This window comes from Lathamus discolor, chromosome 2, assembly GCF_037157495.1.
Source record: "Lathamus discolor isolate bLatDis1 chromosome 2, bLatDis1.hap1, whole genome shotgun sequence".
NCBI lineage: Eukaryota > Metazoa > Chordata > Aves > Psittaciformes > Psittacidae > Lathamus > Lathamus discolor.
This window is the reverse complement of record NC_088885.1, coordinates 10,351,070-10,368,709: the sequence shown is the minus strand read 5'-3', so window position 1 is coordinate 10,368,709 and position 17,640 is coordinate 10,351,070. Positions and strand designations below refer to the sequence as shown.

The 17,640-nt window shown below is 39.9% G+C and overlaps 1 protein-coding gene across 5 annotated transcripts in view; it reads left to right on the top strand.

The window, feature by feature from the left end:
- HECW1 (HECT, C2 and WW domain containing E3 ubiquitin protein ligase 1) overlaps positions 1 to 17,640 on the top strand; it is a 253,047-nt gene that overhangs the window by 191,117 nt on the left and 44,290 nt on the right. For all 5 annotated transcript variants that reach the window (XR_010609789.1, XM_065665693.1, XM_065665696.1 and 2 more), the window contains 7 exons: positions 2,599 to 2,729; positions 5,367 to 5,488; positions 8,257 to 8,442; positions 9,047 to 9,181; positions 14,848 to 14,953; positions 15,185 to 15,281; positions 17,230 to 17,313. Coding sequence is in view for 4 of the 5 variants with exons in the window: in XM_065665693.1 (XP_065521765.1) it covers positions 2,599 to 2,729; positions 5,367 to 5,488; positions 8,257 to 8,442; positions 9,047 to 9,181; positions 14,848 to 14,953; positions 15,185 to 15,281; positions 17,230 to 17,313 (861 nt within the window). In the remaining variant the exon portion in view is untranslated. The remainder of the gene's footprint in view (positions 1 to 2,598; positions 2,730 to 5,366; positions 5,489 to 8,256; positions 8,443 to 9,046; positions 9,182 to 14,847; positions 14,954 to 15,184; positions 15,282 to 17,229; positions 17,314 to 17,640) is intronic.

The window sequence follows — 17,640 nt, the reverse complement described above, 5'->3', positions numbered from 1 at the left end:
GAATGGAAAGACCAAAATATTACAAGGAAGCTTGGTATTTCCAGCCCAGCCAAAACCACAAAGCTTTGGAAACTCAGCTTGAAGAAAATAACCCCTACAGCTGTGCTTGAGCCTAGTCCTGCTTTCCTTCTGTGCTCCCATTAGCTGTACTAGCCACTTGAGTATACAGGGAATGCAAAACTGGAATCCAGGTGTTGGGCAAACTCCAAGAAGACAGCCATACTTCTTATTTTAAAGACTCATGCTCATTTTCTATAGCACTACTTGCCTCGCTTACTTGTTAGCAAACCAGATAACAGCCTTTTGTTCAAGCTCTGTTGGAAAGATGCTTTGCAGCATGTGTACATCTAGATGTGTCTTTGCATTAATCTAAAAGGTATGAAATAACATGATAAATGATAACCTGAATAGTTATAAGACATCCACACAATGGTATGTCTAAACCTCCATTTCTTTGACAAATCATTTTGATAGGAGACTGCAATTTCCAGAGGTATTCCCATAACTTTTGCACTTTCAATTTTTTCTCCATCAACTTTGGCATTTTCTGGTATTTATATAAGTTTATTTTATAGTATAGAGACCCAAAAGAAAAGTGTAGCTTTTTGTTGGCATACAGCTAGTGTTACTCCATAAGGTTTGCCAATAGGGAGTTTCTACCATCTAATTAAATTGAATCTTCAAGGTTGTTTTCGTATTTGTGCTTATATCCCTTGATTATATGAACTCCTTTTTTTTCCTCCCCTCTCTGTTGCATGTGGGTGTTGTAAAACTGGAGGGTGCTGGAATGGAAAGTTCATTCAACTGCCTGCAGTCAAATGCATAAAAATGTAAAACATAGTTCTAAAGCAGAGGGTTTAAAGCTGCAGTAACTTCATGCTGTTGTGAAACCTGCTATCAGAGTTTCCTTGTGAAGATGGATGCTTACTTAAACTGTCAGAATATACACAAAATGTAGCTTCACATGACTTTGAGTACTGGGGACACACATAGTACTGTGAAAGCTTTAGAATATATCTATTAAAACTTTAATAGTTTTTCCTAATTATCTCCAGCCCATCTGCCCAAGATTGGGTTGCAGAGAGCTACTGGAGATGATATCTGTTGAGAGACACAAAAGCCAAATCCTAACTGCTTGTCTTTAGTGATCCCTTGCACTTTGAGGAGCTAACTCCTGACTAGCTTCTGATTTGGAATAAAGCATGCATTAATAAAGAGAGAGAAAGGAAGTGAAATTTGTAAGTCAGAACTTGAGATGAGGAAAGTAGAAAGAGTGTAAGACAGGAAAATGAGAGACAAGCAATGCTAGATCAGATTAAATGCAGGCAGTAAAGCTATTCTGGTCTATATATGTATGGAAATGCAATCCAGAAATAAGGATTAAAAATACTAGGGTGGAGTAAACCTAATTAAAATGATTAAGAGTGCCTATTTTCTTTCTTTTCTTTCTGTTTATGCAGCTTTCTTTTGCTTGTCTTTGTCTCTGTATATAAAATATATTCTTTTATTCAATATGTAAGACTTATATTCATAGCTTGTCAGTAGAATCAAAGAAATCTTGATCTCTCATCTTACTCATCTGTCTGTGAGTGAACAAGTTAACTAGAACTTGTTTTGTGTACTGCAGATTCAAAGTACTCCAGGTTATTCCCATAGCCATGTACATACTTTTTTCATGAGCTGGTATTTAGGACTGGACTCATCCCTAAGATTATAATCAGTCCCGTTGACATCAACTAGTGTGCCAGTTAGTTCCATGATTAGTATGGAAACACCACAATAGGGTTTTTTAAGGCATTTTTTTCTGTTATCCTCCTCACTGTTGTTTTCATATCTCTGTATTTTTGCCTCTTCCTTTCTCTGCAGCTAGTCATCATAAAATGACTAAATGCCCAAGCCCACTGATTTCCAACGTAACATATCCTCACACTGTTCACTCAATTCATGTGTTACATCCTACTCTACTTTCCTGTGGCTGTCATATCAGTGAGATTGTATTGTTTGGGGTCACACTACCTACTAGTTTACAGTCCATATTGCCTACTGAAATGGAAGTGTACCCAACTGCTGGCTGTGCAATATTGTAATAAACATTTTGCAAACACTCTTAGTAACCTTTACCTTTCTAGGGACGAACATGTGCATCCAACATTGTCATAAGATTTAAGGGTACTCAGTGCATCACAGGATTGATCCTTACTTCATTGGTTGTGCTACCATAAGACTAAATGAGGGGGGGAACCATTATCCAGCAGTAGATTCAGGTTGCAGACATCCAGATGTTTTAAAGGAAAGCCTTGTAGCAACCTGTAGCCTAAATACCTGTCTAAATTTGACCTTTGAGTGTTCCTTGCTTTGTACTCTCTGTAGCTATTTGTCAGTCAGTGCAAAAGGACATATTAGCAGAGTAATGGTTGGCCCAAGTGTGAGTAGCTGCATCAGTTGAAGGAGAAAAATTGGATGTACCCTTACTCTGTTGTGTGCTCAAGATAGAACTATGGGAGTCATTCAAAACCGGTGCTGACTGTTGAAGGAGAAGGCACCAGAAAGCTCTTCTGTTAACTAAAGCATGTTGTTCCTTTCTCCAAATGTCTGCAGGTACCAAAATATCCAGCGAACTATTGCCACAGAGCGGACTGAAGATGATGCTGTAGTAAACAACAGGGTGGAGAGAGTTCCCACCGGAGGAGGAAGTGACTCTGAGGCAGAGCCTTCCCAGCAAAGCTCAGGTATGGGGGAAGCTGTTGAGTGGTGTATGTTCGGTGCCATTCAATGGTGGCATTCAGTTCTGAGAAAATCTGCATTTATATGGGAGACTGGAACTTTATTGTATGGATTACAAGATCTAGTTAAAAGAAAAGAAGTTCAGACTTGAAGCTGCAAGTTTTAGATCTGAAGCTACAGGTACAAAGCTAGATTCAAAGGGCCTCAGTTTTTTTAACAGCTACTGAGACAGACAAAGTATTTTTACTTTAGTAAAGGGCTATTTGAAATTAAAATGTGAAAGATATCTGGTTTTTATACCTTAGTAGTTGCAAAACCAGCCCTGTCTTATTTTTGCTGCAGTGTGATTTTTTTATCTTAGGGCATTGCAGTTCATTCTCTCTGGGCATGGCTTCTGAACTGCCACATATGCCCATGTAGTTTCACCTGCAGCAACCCTGGCATCAAGTATGAAATACTTGTAGGTTTATAGCTCCATTTTTGTGATATCCCTGAGCTGATGTAAGTAAGCTTGGGCTGCCACTGAAGGAGGCACAGCTGGTTCTTTTTGCTCATCACTAACTTACATGACAGGACCCCATACCAGAGCAGAGAACTGATCTGCATGAAAAAGGCTTTGTTCCTTGTAATTGATCTTGTTTATAGCCAGATTGGTTCTTTCATCTGGCTCATTAGATGAAAGAATTTGATAAGAATGAGAAGATAACATGTACCCAGGGCAGGATGGGATGGCAGGGAACTCTTCTACTCCTTTTGGTGGTAGTCATCTTAAAGATGTTTCTTAAAACATCTGTGAAATCATACTGTAACTTTTTCAGGTAAGAAACACCAGCAATCACTCTAGTGCCTGCTTTGCAACTTGTGGACATGCAAAAATGGCTGTCTGCTTTGAGAACTCTTACCACCAAAATGAGCAGCCAGTTCTCTTCCTTTGGATCATTCTCACTTCCACATAACTTTGGTTTCTGTGTTGTCTGCTGGAAGTCTGACTTCTTGCCGTCCTTTTGCCATCCCTCTGTAAATAGCATTGGCAAAGGGAAAGAACCAGCACAACATCTCCTTGAATTTCCTTGTTGTTCCATGTTGAATAGGAAGAATTACGCAGAGAAGCAATGAACTTTTAAATTTTTTTAACAAGTTTAGAAAAATACTCATTTTTGCCTGTTTATCCATTAGGTATTTTTAACATGAAAATCAGTTTTGTCCAAGACTGTTTAATGTTTGATATTCAAAGCTTCCTTACAATCTTTTGTACTGCAGTTTATGGCAGCCTTTTACCTACACTGGATCTTACAGGGAGAATCCAGTCCTCTGTGTGAGATGGAAAGGAGGTACACATTGGATTATTAGTATTTAACTTATAAGTAATGTAGTCATTACTTGTAACACATGTAATCACTTACTGTCATAGCCTACATAATAAAATAGTAAGTCAATAAGAATTGCTACCAGTAAGTATTTAAGTCAGTTTATTAAGTAACATTCACTTTTTTAACCCTGAAGACCCAATGAGTATGATATATGTCATCTGAAGTGATTAGGTAATTGTTTTTGCTATAGGTAAGTGCTTTGCTTTTAGAAGAAGAAATCAATATTGTATAAAATGCCAAGAATTAAAAAATCAAGGGTGATGTAAGCACACTAGAATAAGAAAAAGCTGCAGTATGATACATTTGCTGTTTGCCTTTTAACTGAAAGTGTCAGAAGGAATACAATTTAGGCACATTAATCCAAACCAGTAGAAATCAGTTTAACTCATTTACAACAGTTTAACAGTGGATCCAGTCTGCAGTTTTAAGTGGATAAAATAATGTGAGGTATCTAGCAGGAAGAAAAGAAGATGAGAATCTATATTTATTCTGTTGATAATGTCTTCATCTGACTTCCTCAGAGTACAAATAAAAGTTGGCTTGTATTTGAAAACACTAGAACTGCACACTCAAGCTATAATTCCACGGTAGGAAGTATTTTCTGGTGGCTGTAGAAGGTCAAGGAGTTCCTACCTCTACAGAGTTACATTCTCAAATGCTCAGTTCCGTGCTTCATGAGTTGATACAGGTTAAAAATAATCCCTTTGTGTCTGTTTTTGTTTTCTTGACTGTACAAGTCTCCAGAACCATGAACTTTCCAAAAGTAGTGTGATTACTAGTAAAGGACAATGCTTTGCAGCACCAGCATGGATGTGAGTGGCTGAGCAGGGGGCTGCCTTAACCAAGTCTTGCTACCAAATGCTTTCTGCTCTCATCAAGCTGGATTGGGAAATCAGATCTCTCTAAAATTAGCACTGGGAGAAACAGTCAGGACCTGGGTGACAATACTGAATTGAATCAGCTGGTAAATCTGTTACAATCACATCAATATTTAGAGGCATCAGTAGATATGACAGAGTATTATAACATACAGTACACAAAAGCGTCCAGCTTCTGCCCTTCTACTGTAAGCACTGCACCACTAACCACAAGGAGAACGTGCCAGTTTGCCAGCAGACTTGTCTAGGAGACGCAAAGAAGGAAGGTGGATTGAGCAGGATGGTGACTTTTTTATACCATCACTTTTGCAGCCATTTATTAAAGGTTAAAAAATAGACTGCACTTGCCACTACATTAATAGGATTTTGCTGCTTGTTTGTGTTTATTGTCCAGAGATTAGGAGGGAAGGTTCCCTTTCTCCTGTGAATTCTCAAAAAATCACCTTGTTGCTGCAGTCTCCAGCTGTGAAGTTCATCACCAATCCTGAGTTCTTCACTGTGCTGCATGCAAACTATGTGAGTAATTATGATTTGCTCTCCTCACATTACTGGTTTCTGAATCCAGGTGCTGCACCCCAGGCCTGCAGGGAGGATGCACAGTGAATTTGAGCTGCATGATTCAGGGCTTAGTTGTTCTTTCTGAGCACCAGACCAGGTTGGGGACAATACAGACAGGCTGCTCCAAGGACTTTCTTGCTGGAAATCTGCCTCATACAAGGAATCTCCTGGTCCAGAGAAGCTCATTAATGTTATCCTTCCAGAATAAGCAGGAACCCTTGCTTTCAGCTTGGTTGATTCTGTTGTCTGTTGCTGCAGCGAGTGTGGTTGTTACCTTTAGAGGCATGTTCCTGAGATATCTTACTTGGATACCACCAACTCTCAGGGAAATAAAGAGAAAACACTGTTAATTGATGCAGGCATAATGCAGTGAAAGAAATACTGACTTGAGTCAGTGTAGCTCTTTCGGAAAACACAACAATGAGAATGAATTCTCAAAATTCAAATAACTTTTCTTTTGCCATTAATGCAATAAATCTGTAATCTTTCTTGCAGACCTGGAGCAGAGTGGAAAAATTTAGTGATAGGGCAACCAGGAGGAAGTAGATAGGGAAATGCCGCAAGGAGATGCAGTCCTAGTTTCCCTTATCTTGAATGTAGCTCAGGTAGACATCTGCACAAGACTTGGGAATATTTGGAAAGTCATCCATTTCTGGGTAGGGATGACCTCTCTTTTTAAAGGAAAAGAAATTAAAGCACTTCAGGAGTTGGTCAGCAGAAGACTTTTGCTAACTACAGGCATCAAGTTTTGGCTGTAGCGCTTTGCGGGTTCAAGCCAGCTGTCCATCTCCATCTGCCAGAGATTATTGCCCGTGAAATCCACAGAGGAAGGGATATATTAGCTCATCTGATATTACCTGAACTAGGTGATGGAGGGCACATAATGTCTTCCATTGATGCGCTGCTATATGATGATTTATAGCTGGGAGCAGTATCATTTCCATTTGGCATAGTTTTTGCCAAATGAGCAACTGATTCCATAGTGGTGTGAGGAACAGCTCACAAGAGACTGAATCCCAGTTTTATTTCTCACTGAAATAAAAAAGGTAAGAGAGGCCTTCAGTTTGAGCTATATAAAGTTGTCTCTACTATGAAAGCCAGAATGATCTATTGAAACATCTGTCAAATGGTCATACAGATTCCACTTATACAGGAATAATGGCCCACATAACTTTTGGCTTAACAGGGTCGTAATATTTTAACCACAAGCCCCTATTAAAATTTCAAGCTATTAATTATACCAATGAAGTGGGGATTGGAAAATATTATCCCACAGTTAGAACTAAAAGGGAAAGGCTCTAATTTTTGAGATATTTTATTTCCACGGAGGAATAAAACTACGTTATGTTTTTTGTTTCCCTTAGCGCAGCTAAGAGATATTCAGACAGTCATTGATCACACACGAGATCAAAATACAACTTCTGTCGTGGCGTAGGCTGGGATCTTACCCATTCATGATCATGAAGCTTTCCCAGGTTATAACCAGGTCATATCTTTAGGGCAGAGGTTATATCTCTGTGATTTCATAATGTTTACAACCCTTGCTATAATTAAGGACCCTGTGCTAGAGGGAGCATTCTCCTCTAAGCACTACCACCCTGATAAAGCCTTACATAATAAAGATAATATTTGCCAGTGTTTAGTGCATATAGTGGTTAAGATGCATTAAAAAGTACTGGGAAATTGAGAACTAAAAGCTGCTGGGTCAGATTATCTGGGCAGATTACAGGTTTGCACACTGGGGCTCACTTTGCTGGAGGCACAAGTCCTCCAGTGATCCTTTATTATTCTAGTGAGTAATTAAAGCCTTTGGACTGACCAGCAGAACCAATGCACTCATTTTCTCTCTAGAGGTAAGCTTTTGTAAACTTTCCTACCCTGTCTTGAGGAGCTTTTACCCTGAAGTGAAAGATCCCAAGAGTAGCATGTAGATGAGAAAAAGCGTGGTTTGTGCTTTATTGAGTACACTGTGGCAACAGAGTTCGCTTTGGTCCTTATTCTGCAGAATCAACACTAACTCGCTTGGAACTGCACCAGGGCATGTTCTTCTAGGTGTATTTAATGACCATTGTGAGATGTAACGAGCTGCCCGAGGGGTGGCATTCATCTGATTCATGAAAATATCTCTATCTGACATGCTTTGTGGTCATTGGAGAAACATATACTCATTTACAGGAAACAATTCGTATCTTCCAGAAATAGGCAATTTGAAGTGTCCGTTTCTGTCTTGTGGCTATGAAGTGACCATAAAGTGGCAAGCTTAGATGTAGACATCTGCGCTGTAGTCCTCTTTAAGTTCATGAATCCTGTCACATGCATCTTGATTTGAATTATAGCATAAATACACATTCATAACTATCTTTGCATCTTTCTGGCTTCATCCAGTCACACATGAATAGACCAGTGAAAGCACTGAAATAGGCACAACTACATTCATCCTGCGTGTGTGATGTTTTAGCTCACTGTCTGTTTGGAGTGCATTAGAAAGGCGGTTCATGCACAAGCAAACCGTGCATAACATTTGGGATATTTCACTTTCCAGATTGCATTTCTTAATTCTAGGTATTCATGTGAAGTAGTCATTCAAATCAAAACAATGAAATGAAATGCTTCTTTACTCTAGAAGGAATTGTTTCAGTTCTTTGGGCATATGTCCCATGAAATAACCAAATATATTGTTTTGACATCAGAACTGGTTTTCCTCACTTCTGTTTTCCACCTCTTAGAGTGCCTATCGAGTCTTCACTAACAGTACATGCTTGAAGCATATGATTCTGAAGATCCGTAGAGATGCTCGCAATTTTGAGCGCTATCAGCACAACAGAGACCTGGTAAATTTTATCAACATGTTTGCTGATACCCGACTGGAGCTTCCTCGTGGCTGGGAGATAAAAACTGACCAGCAGGGCAAGGTAAGAGTGCCAACAAAAGGGATCACTTGTTTAACACAGCACATCGGGCTACATGAGTACCGAAGGTTCCTTCCTTCTTGACTCAAAATTTGTGGAGGTTTGGTTTAAACAACACAAGCAGCAAGCACAGTTATCTTAAAAGCAGAGAAAAGCTTCAAGAAAAAATGTTTTGAAGCATAGTGGTGACCCCCTGGCTTTCTGTGGAATTTTTGTGTTCAACATTGGACTGTTAAAAATAGTTTAAGCCAGAGTTTAGATCTGTCATAACTGCAAAATTTGGCTTAGGGTCTTTGCCTCCAGTGAAGCTTTGCTAAGTGACTTTTGGAACCACTAAACAGGCTAAAGCAGTGTTCTGTTCTCTTCTCTCTTGTTTACCACATGGCTGTTACACATGATTTTGACCTACATAGCTTCAGGTATTTGCCAAGAGCTATTCTAGCTTTGACTAAGAAAGTCCTGTCATTTGCAGATGTCTTCCATGGGCTTTACCTACACAGGATATTTGTGACACACAATAGCCACTGGTTTTCACTTTATGATCCTACAATATCACCACAGTGTTGCCAGTCATCTTACAGAAAGTCGTTGTTCCCCTGTGTTTCAGTCTTTCTTCGTTGACCACAACAGCCGTGCTACCACCTTCATAGATCCCAGGATCCCCCTGCAAAATGGCCGTCTCCCCAATCACCTGACTCACAGGCAGCATCTGCAGCGACTTCGTAGCTACAGCGCTGGAGAGGTAACTGTGCTGGTATCAATACAGTTACTTTTGACAGCAGTCATCTGTAGAACTAAAAGCACTCCTTATCTTTGAAATGCATTTAAACAGAATGTCTTGTGGATTTTTGTCTTCCAATGGAAGTAAGGGATTTTTTTCTTTCTGAAGGGTTTATCATCTCAGAGCTTGCTGGTAATGCAGTTTCATATTTTGACTATTTTCAGAATAAAATAAGGAACAAGTAAAACTAAATAATGGAAGTGAAATAATGACAAAATAGATTTTAAAAGAAGAATCTGTATCTGACATCCTAGTCTTGCTTGAGTGAAGTCATTCATTGTTTTTATAGCCAGCTGCTTCAGCAGCTTCAGATGTTTCTTTATTCCCCACTCTGACACTGTGCTCTGAAAAGATATCCCTAGCAGTAGTGTAGTAATGTGTGTTGATGTTTGCTTCCCTAGCTTTCAACCACATTAAACATCTTTCCTGTGTTTCATGGGGGTGATTTGTATCACTAAGGGCCATGGGGCAGGATTGATAGAAGCATAAATACTGGGTTTGTATTGTGGATTTAAGGAGGAAAAAGTACCAGCAATCAGATTCTTCATGTAGCAAATCTGTACAGTTGAGCATCTGTAAAGATTGAAGCTGAACAGCAGTAAAGATTAAAGATCTTTCTCTTCCAGAAAAACATCTGGGGAAATGCTTGTGAAGTTAAGGTTGAGATTTATTGCAGCGGGGCTAGCCTGAACACCTCCCACTACCAAATGGGGTTGGGATCAGGTCAGAACTTCAGAACCAAAGCAGGCATGAGTAGCTTGGGTAGATTTTCCCCATCTTGGGTGAACACAGCAATATATTTTCTGAAGACAGAAGTGTATCAATGGATCTGTTTCAATCACATCTTCTCACCAACTTAGCAACTTCCGTCTGCCAACAGCCTGCAGTTTAGTATTGCTGTTGTGACTAAACTATTGACATGAATGTGAAAGTCACCTACATACTGATTCATATTTGGGCCCGTGCTTGCCTGAGGCTTGCTTACACTTTCACTATATCAGGCACAGAAACACCACTGAGCAACTCAGGTTACCTAAGCCAAAAACATACACTTGGTTTTGCAAGTGCTGTCAAGGCTGGCAGAGAACAATTCGCAATAAACCCAAAATATCAAGTACAGGGGAGGGAGTGAAAAGCATTGAATACTTCTGAGTAATGATTCTCTGGGGAAATTGTAAACTGTTAATTGAGGCCACTGATTTGGCATGATCAGCCAATGAAACAGATTTCTGTCTCGGGAGCCATCAGTGCTGGCGCCTTCATCTCACCGTCTTGATGGCCTGGATCCCACAGTGCTTTTGCACCCTCATCATAATCAGTAGCTTCCACTGTGGAAGTATCTACTCCTCCACTGGAAGGACTCCCATTGTTTTACAAGGACTTTTTATTGGTGCCTAAAAGCCCACCATTTTCAAGGTGAAGATTCAACCCTTTGCAACTCAGCCCATTTATTAAGAGCCACATGTTCCATGACATTTCTTCCAAGTCTATTTGGATGTGCTTTTATCCTATAAATCATGTTTGTGGAGACACACCTGGGGCTTTGTCCTGGCCATGTGTCAGCTCTCTGCAGTCCAGCTGGTTTCTTTGCTGAGCAGGTGGTGTGGCCTCTGGAATCCATCACCAGGACAGCAAGAAGGACCAGGAAAGACCATCGCAAGTTTTGAACATTATATGCAGGTATCAGTTGAGCCCAAAGGAGAGCAGAACAGTGCAGTTCCAGTCAGGATAGCTTGTGGGTGCCAGAATGGATACAGAAGAGAGCCAAGGTAATGAGAGATAAAACTCCCTGCCTTGGCACACACACCTGGCATCCTGCCCGAGTGCCGATGTGAGTTGCCAGTGTCATGTGGACTTCCCAGGGACTTTGTGACACTGACTGATCAGTTGAGGAAAGAGCAGATGAGCCCAAAGTGGGAAGAAGGAAATATCCAGCTTTACACACTTGGTGATGGCTCTTAGGTGAGTCACCGTAAAGAAATGGTGATGGTTCTAAGAGATTGTGATCTTGGTACTCAGCAGTGGACAAAAAACCAAATGTAATGTCTGGAATCCTTGGAAAATGGATAGAAAGGTCTGTTTAATCTAGGAGAGGACAGCATTACAAGAACTGAGTTTTGGTAGAAAAAGCCAAAATAATCAAAATAAGACAGGGTTGAAATTCAGTGACAGTAGCTAACCATAGGAACTAATGATTTCCTGGGCACTGGGTCTCCATTTCATCATACTTTCAGGCCAAAACACCATGCAAAAGCCAGTTTTATCTTAGTCACCAACAAGTTTCAAAGCTCACTGTCCAAGGCAGTGCAGTGAATTGGCTGTGGTGCTGGTGTAAAATTGGTCATCTCCAGCTCTCCCATCTGTCTTCTAAATCCTTCTGGCTCATCAAAATGTGGCCTTGATTCCTGCGTAATAATCCATGGTGCTGAACAGAAAACCTTGCAATACTAATAAAGAATTGATTTTTATTATTTCAAATATGCTTTTAAAACTCCCTCATGAAACTGGAACATAAAAAGATGCTTTCTTGGATATGGCAGTTTCCTTTGCTTTATGACATTTAAAATTCATTGTCAGTAGAGAATAGAAAAAGCTATTGCATAGCTACTATAGAAGGCTCGCTATTGCTTCCAGGTACTTTTATTCAAGGCTTACTCAACTATTAAGAGGCCAAGTGAAGATGAAACCTGCCCTTTTTCCTCTCAATCTCCATATGGTGAGCTGTGTTTTTAAATGGCTGTGCATATAATAGTACTTCAGTTTGCTCCAACAAAGCATCCATTTCATAAACCTGTAATATTTATGCTTTTCTTTATGTTGAAGTATTCTCCTAAATGGAAGACCTCTCTAAAAACTTTTGCTATCCACCTGAGTAGATTCTTGATATTAAATAGTATTATATACATATATTTGACAAAAATGCTACAGATTCTTTCATAAGCACTTCTTTAAGGTATCAGTCTTTTACAGGAAAAAGGTGGTTGATGCTTTCTCTTGGTTACCTGATTTTTGAAAAGCAAAGTTCTGGCCACCAGTAAATAGGAGAACATAGGTCACCAAGTGCTTTGTTTCCTTATGCCACTGCTATAAACAGAACAGGTCAGAAGCACTTTCCATTCTCTCTAAGAGACTTTCCATCTGCAATGGAAATGAACATGTATGATTACAGGGTAGGGACTTTAAAGACCAAAAAAAGAAAGAAGTAGGCATCCGTAATGGAGAGGCAAGAGTTTCTGGTTAGCAAGAAAAGCAGAGGAGTTACTGGAATATAGCAGTATATAAATCTCCTTACTGACCCAAACCACAGCAAGCAAGTAGCAAAATTCAAACAGGCAGGAGCCTCTCAAATCCAGCAGTGATATAAAACCCAGGAAAGGTTATTATATCATTGAAAGGCTCCTGTGATAGTTTAGACTCTCCACTCTGGTTGCAACATCCCAGTATCAATTGCAAAGCCGTTAAGCCAGCCATAAACCTGTCAGATTACCCTGCTCTAGATGAACCAGGTCACTAAATCTTTAGAAGGGTCACTCTTCTTTTTTTAGACAATAGCATGCTTATCTAAATGAAATGATGCAATTAAAAAGTAGACAAGGTGCTTGTGATTAAACACTGAATTGCAGCAATCGATTAATTGTACTGTATTAGGTAAAGATTGGAAAGAGGAGTGTTAGCAAAATGCAAGTTAATTGGACAGCTGGGAATTTTCCTCTTGAGTTGCCAGAGAAAAATTGTTTAGAGGTGTAAGTGTGTAAAGAACATGATGCAAACACAGCATCAGTGATGCCTAATGCTGGTGATGAAGAGAAGGACAGCACAACACGTGCAATTTATTATGGTAAGGTGCATACCAAACTGGATTCCTATAATCTAGATGACTTTAGCTATTAAACCAGAATTGGGAAGAAGGGAAGTGGGGAATGAAGGCTCCTTTTCATGGGATGTAGACACTTCCTTTCAGAAGGATGCCTGGGCCACAGGGCAAAAGCTGCTTAAAACTGAGCTAGACTTGCAGTGTCAGTTGGCCCATGGGGGCATGTGAAGGAGACAAAGGAAGAAGATACAGCACAGCATGGAGGGACTTAGTGAATTGTGTATGGCCTGCTTGAAAGTTCTTCCTGTGTTTAAAGGTGAGAAGGGTTGGACCAAGGTTAGCACATCAGTCCATTAAATACTGTGGGCAGACTGTTCTCTCTGACACTGGGATAACTGTATTGCAGTCAGCAGAAGCACACCAATATAAAACGGGTGCAAGTGAAATCATAACTGAATGATGGAGTGAAACATTCACCATGCCCTTTCTCATCAGTTTTGTGTTTTCAGTTACTGTATGTTTAATTAGAATCATTAAGATTTTTAAGTTTTTAACCCGTGGATTGACATGTATCAAGTGCGTCGACTGGTGTCTTGTTACATATAAATATTTTATGCTTTATGTGCTCCAAGGGCAACTTGCCAGTCTTCTCGGCTTTCATTTGTATCCAGTTGGAAGACCTGGCATTTGGCCGTACTACTGAAAATGGGTTGGCACTATTTGCTTGGATGCAGAGCTAAGCATTTAAAATATTGGAGTAGGGGCAATTTCTTCCTGAAGCAATTGCCAAGTACTACAATTTGTGCAGTGAGAAAAGAGCAGCTATTAGCCCAATAGAATGGCAATTGGAACTCCTAACACATCTTGTCCTGATACAGGGTGTCCTCACACTGATTTTGTAGCACTGCTCCTCTGTTGGCTTCCCCGTGGCTTTATTTTGGAGGAACACTCATGAAAGAGAGGTGGATTCCTCTCATCTTGCACAAACCCCCACAGATACCCAGCAAGTAATGACTTACTGAAGACAGATTGACAGACCTCATTGTATGGCTTTTTATATCCTCATACCTAAGTGTTTTCCCACCTTTTAATGTATCTGTCTTCCTGACATGATTCCATTCAGCAGATGCTGTGTTTAGTGGCATTCTTTAAGTGCCTTACTTAAGTAGTAGAGATAAATTTCCTTCTTACCACTCTTTCTATCAGCTCTTCAGATTATGTTCCTTTTTCAGTGTATGCAATTCAGCTTCTCTTTCTGGTTATGCAAGTTAGGCAACCCCTTTTTGCAACAATATAGCTCTTTTCTGTCCTGTGATCTACATAGATATACCTTCCTTATGTTATTTCCAGTATTAAATTCCCTTTCAACATGTTGCAGTGTTAATGGGGTTTTTTTCTTTTTTTCAAATTAACATTGTTGTAAAAACCTTGATGTAAATGCACTTGTGCTAGAACAAGAGACTGTATGATATTATAGAGATTTTAGTTTCATTGCACCAGAGGACTCTTATCACTGCAATACCTTTATGATGAACTGGCATTTGATTCTGCATTCTGGTGTCTTCACTCCAGCATCAAAGGGATGTGATAGCTGCAGATAATGGTATCCCTCCATTTGGAAGCACAGAATTACCTGCCTTTTTTAAGTGAAGTATAAAGCTGTAGTTTTTGTACAGTCTCTCTGTCCTTCAGTCACTCAGCATCACAGACCATTGTGAAGGTCAAAGGAGTAAAGGTGAGAAACATTTTTGTTGACTGATGTGCTACCAACAGTCAGTTCTGATCACTCTTTCCCTTTCCTCTGATGCTATAGGCCTCTGAAGTCTCTCGAAACAGAGGAGTTACGCTGTTGGCCAGACCAGGCAATAGTCTCGTAACAGCTATTCGCAACCAGCACCATCACGAGACATTACCTCTGGGTAAGCCAAGTTTCTTTTTTCTTTTCAAAGCAGTGCTCACAAAGATGCTTTTTAGAACATCTCATCAACCACATGCACTGCTTCATGTTGCCCTGTGCCTCACCAGCAGTGCAGTCAATGTGCCCCTGCACAGTCATGGTGATGTGACCGGGCCCTCTGTGGGGCCTGGCTTTATTTAACTGGTTATTCCCCAGTAAATAAAGCTTCTGTGTTTTTTCCCCCCTTTTCCAGCTTACAATGACAAGATTGTTGCATTTCTACGCCAACCCAACATTTTTGAGATGCTGCAGGAGCGTCAGCCCAGCTTGGCCAGAAACCATGCACTCAGGTACTGCTCTTTTCCAGACTGTTGAAACCAAGTTCCAGGAAGGACTTCTGGTAGTGGGGAAAACCAAACTGTAATAACTGTAGTACAGAAGATAAAGCTGGGCCTCATATGGAACTGTCACCAGTAACAAGTAGGTGTTGACCACCAGAATCTGTGTAGTTAATACAGTTATTTTCTACAGACACCCAAGAAGTAAGAAGAATCAAAATAACTGTGGGCAAACAGTGACGTATCTTGTTTCCATTCTAAGTGTTACAGAATAGCAGCAACTCTGTCTTCATCTCCAATTATCACTTCACTTTTCAGAAGATAGGTTGAAATTGTGTTTGAATGGAAATCAGCAGCAAAACCCCAGTAACTTCATCAGAACCAGGATTTTACATCATGCTTGGATTTACACCCAGGCCGTGGACATTGTCACACTAGATTTCATAAGTAGGAACATTATGAGATAGTTCTACTCCTGCGTTAATCTTTCTCACTTACGACTTAATGGAGGTCCTTTCCAAAGTAATCAAATTGTATCTTTCTTATGCCTATTCCTTTCCTTAGGTTTAAAAGAAAAGTGAAAACAGAACCAAAAGTCAGTACAATTTAAACTCATTCTAATTCCAGAGGTTTAGTTAATTGTTTTGGCCAAGGACCTAAGCTGGCATTAGTTGGTCTCAGCAATGCCAGTTTGACCAAGAATTTAGTTTGTGCTGTGCAGTAGAAAGTGTGGCTGCAGGACTGGTGAAGGAGGGAAGGGAGAGCAAAGGAAGGACCTTAGAGTTCCTGCAGTGCAGTTACGCTGATAGCCCTACTGACTCACTGTTTACCTGTGAGGGCCAGACAAAGAGTTCTTTGGGTGTAAAGATTAGACTTCCTTCCTGGAGGAACTAATACATTCAAATAATATGAGGGAGACAGAATGAAAAATACTCCCAGTATTCAAGATGTATGTTTCCGTAACTGAGATTTTTTTTATCTTCACCATCAAATTATTCCACACTACTTTTTTTTCCTCAGCTGTAATTTGAATTCTCATTTCTCAGAGAACAGATGATGCTTTTATCTCCTTTTGAGCAGAGAACAAAATTGACTAGCGATAGGGACTAGACAGCTTAGCCAGTACATAATGAGATTTGTAACAGGATATTGAGCCTTTTGCCTCCAGGTCATTGCTTTGATTATGCCTTAGGTCAGGAGCAATCCCAAGCCACTACCTAATGCTTATACAGAAGCTATTAAACAAACTTCTAGGAGACAAATGTCTATCTTATACAGAGCTTGATTCTGCAATGCATTGCAGTCCTACCCAGCAAGGTGCTTTAGCACATCCTTGACTTGAGATAGAATCCTTTGACTTGATACTAGAATAAATACTCTTGGACACAGCAGTGCTTAAGAAACACACTGACAGAATGGAATGTAGATCTGTATCTTCAAGGGTCCTGATCTGCTGATAGGATCCTATCCTGTGTTTCCCACTCCTTCTTAGTAGTCATTTAAACAACAAAATATACGATTTTACACCTGTACTGTATAAATTCTGTGTGATCAATTACTATCAAGTATATGTTGGTGTTATTTTCCAGATAGGCCTGACAGAGGTAAAGGAAGTGGTATTATGTCAAATTCTGTTGATCTAAGGTGGTGTACTAGTTGTAGCCTTAAACAAAAAACCCCTGTCAGTGACTGTAGCTACGGCACTACACCTGAGCTTGGAGGACTAAGAATCATCTGTTTTCTAAAATATGGTATAAAATCTGAGTGATAGATTACTTTTCTGCCAGTTTGTTCATGAGATTAGAAAATGAATCAGGCAGTTGTTTGCCATTTTTGTAAAGAGAGAAACAGGAACTGGCAAAATACCAAGGAGTAAGTCTATGCTTAGTTCATGCCTTGACACTGGCATGATCTCTTCTTTGTCTTTTCTGTCTTCTCAGTACTATTATTTTTGTTTCAGGGAGAAGATCCATTACATTCGGACAGAGGGTACACACGGGCTTGAAAAGTTGTCCTGTGATGCAGATTTAGTAATTCTGCTGAGGTAAGCAATTTGATCAAAAGCATAACGTCATTACTTATGGTACCAGAGAAGCTGGTTGGCTCTTTCTCATAATTGAAAAGACTTTGTTAGATCTTCCAGGTCATTTGTAACTACAGCAGTAATTATTGTTATGATAGTCACCCAAAATAATCCACTCAGTCTGTCAACTCTGAATTCTGGAAGGTAGCCTCCATCAGTGCAGTAAGCTCCATCCCCAGCCAACTGAATCAATATAGTTGTTACCATCAAGAAGCAGAGAAAGAAGAATCAGATCAGAATGTTTTCTTTTTATGAAAAAACTCATGCTTGTTTGTTTGTTTGGTTTTT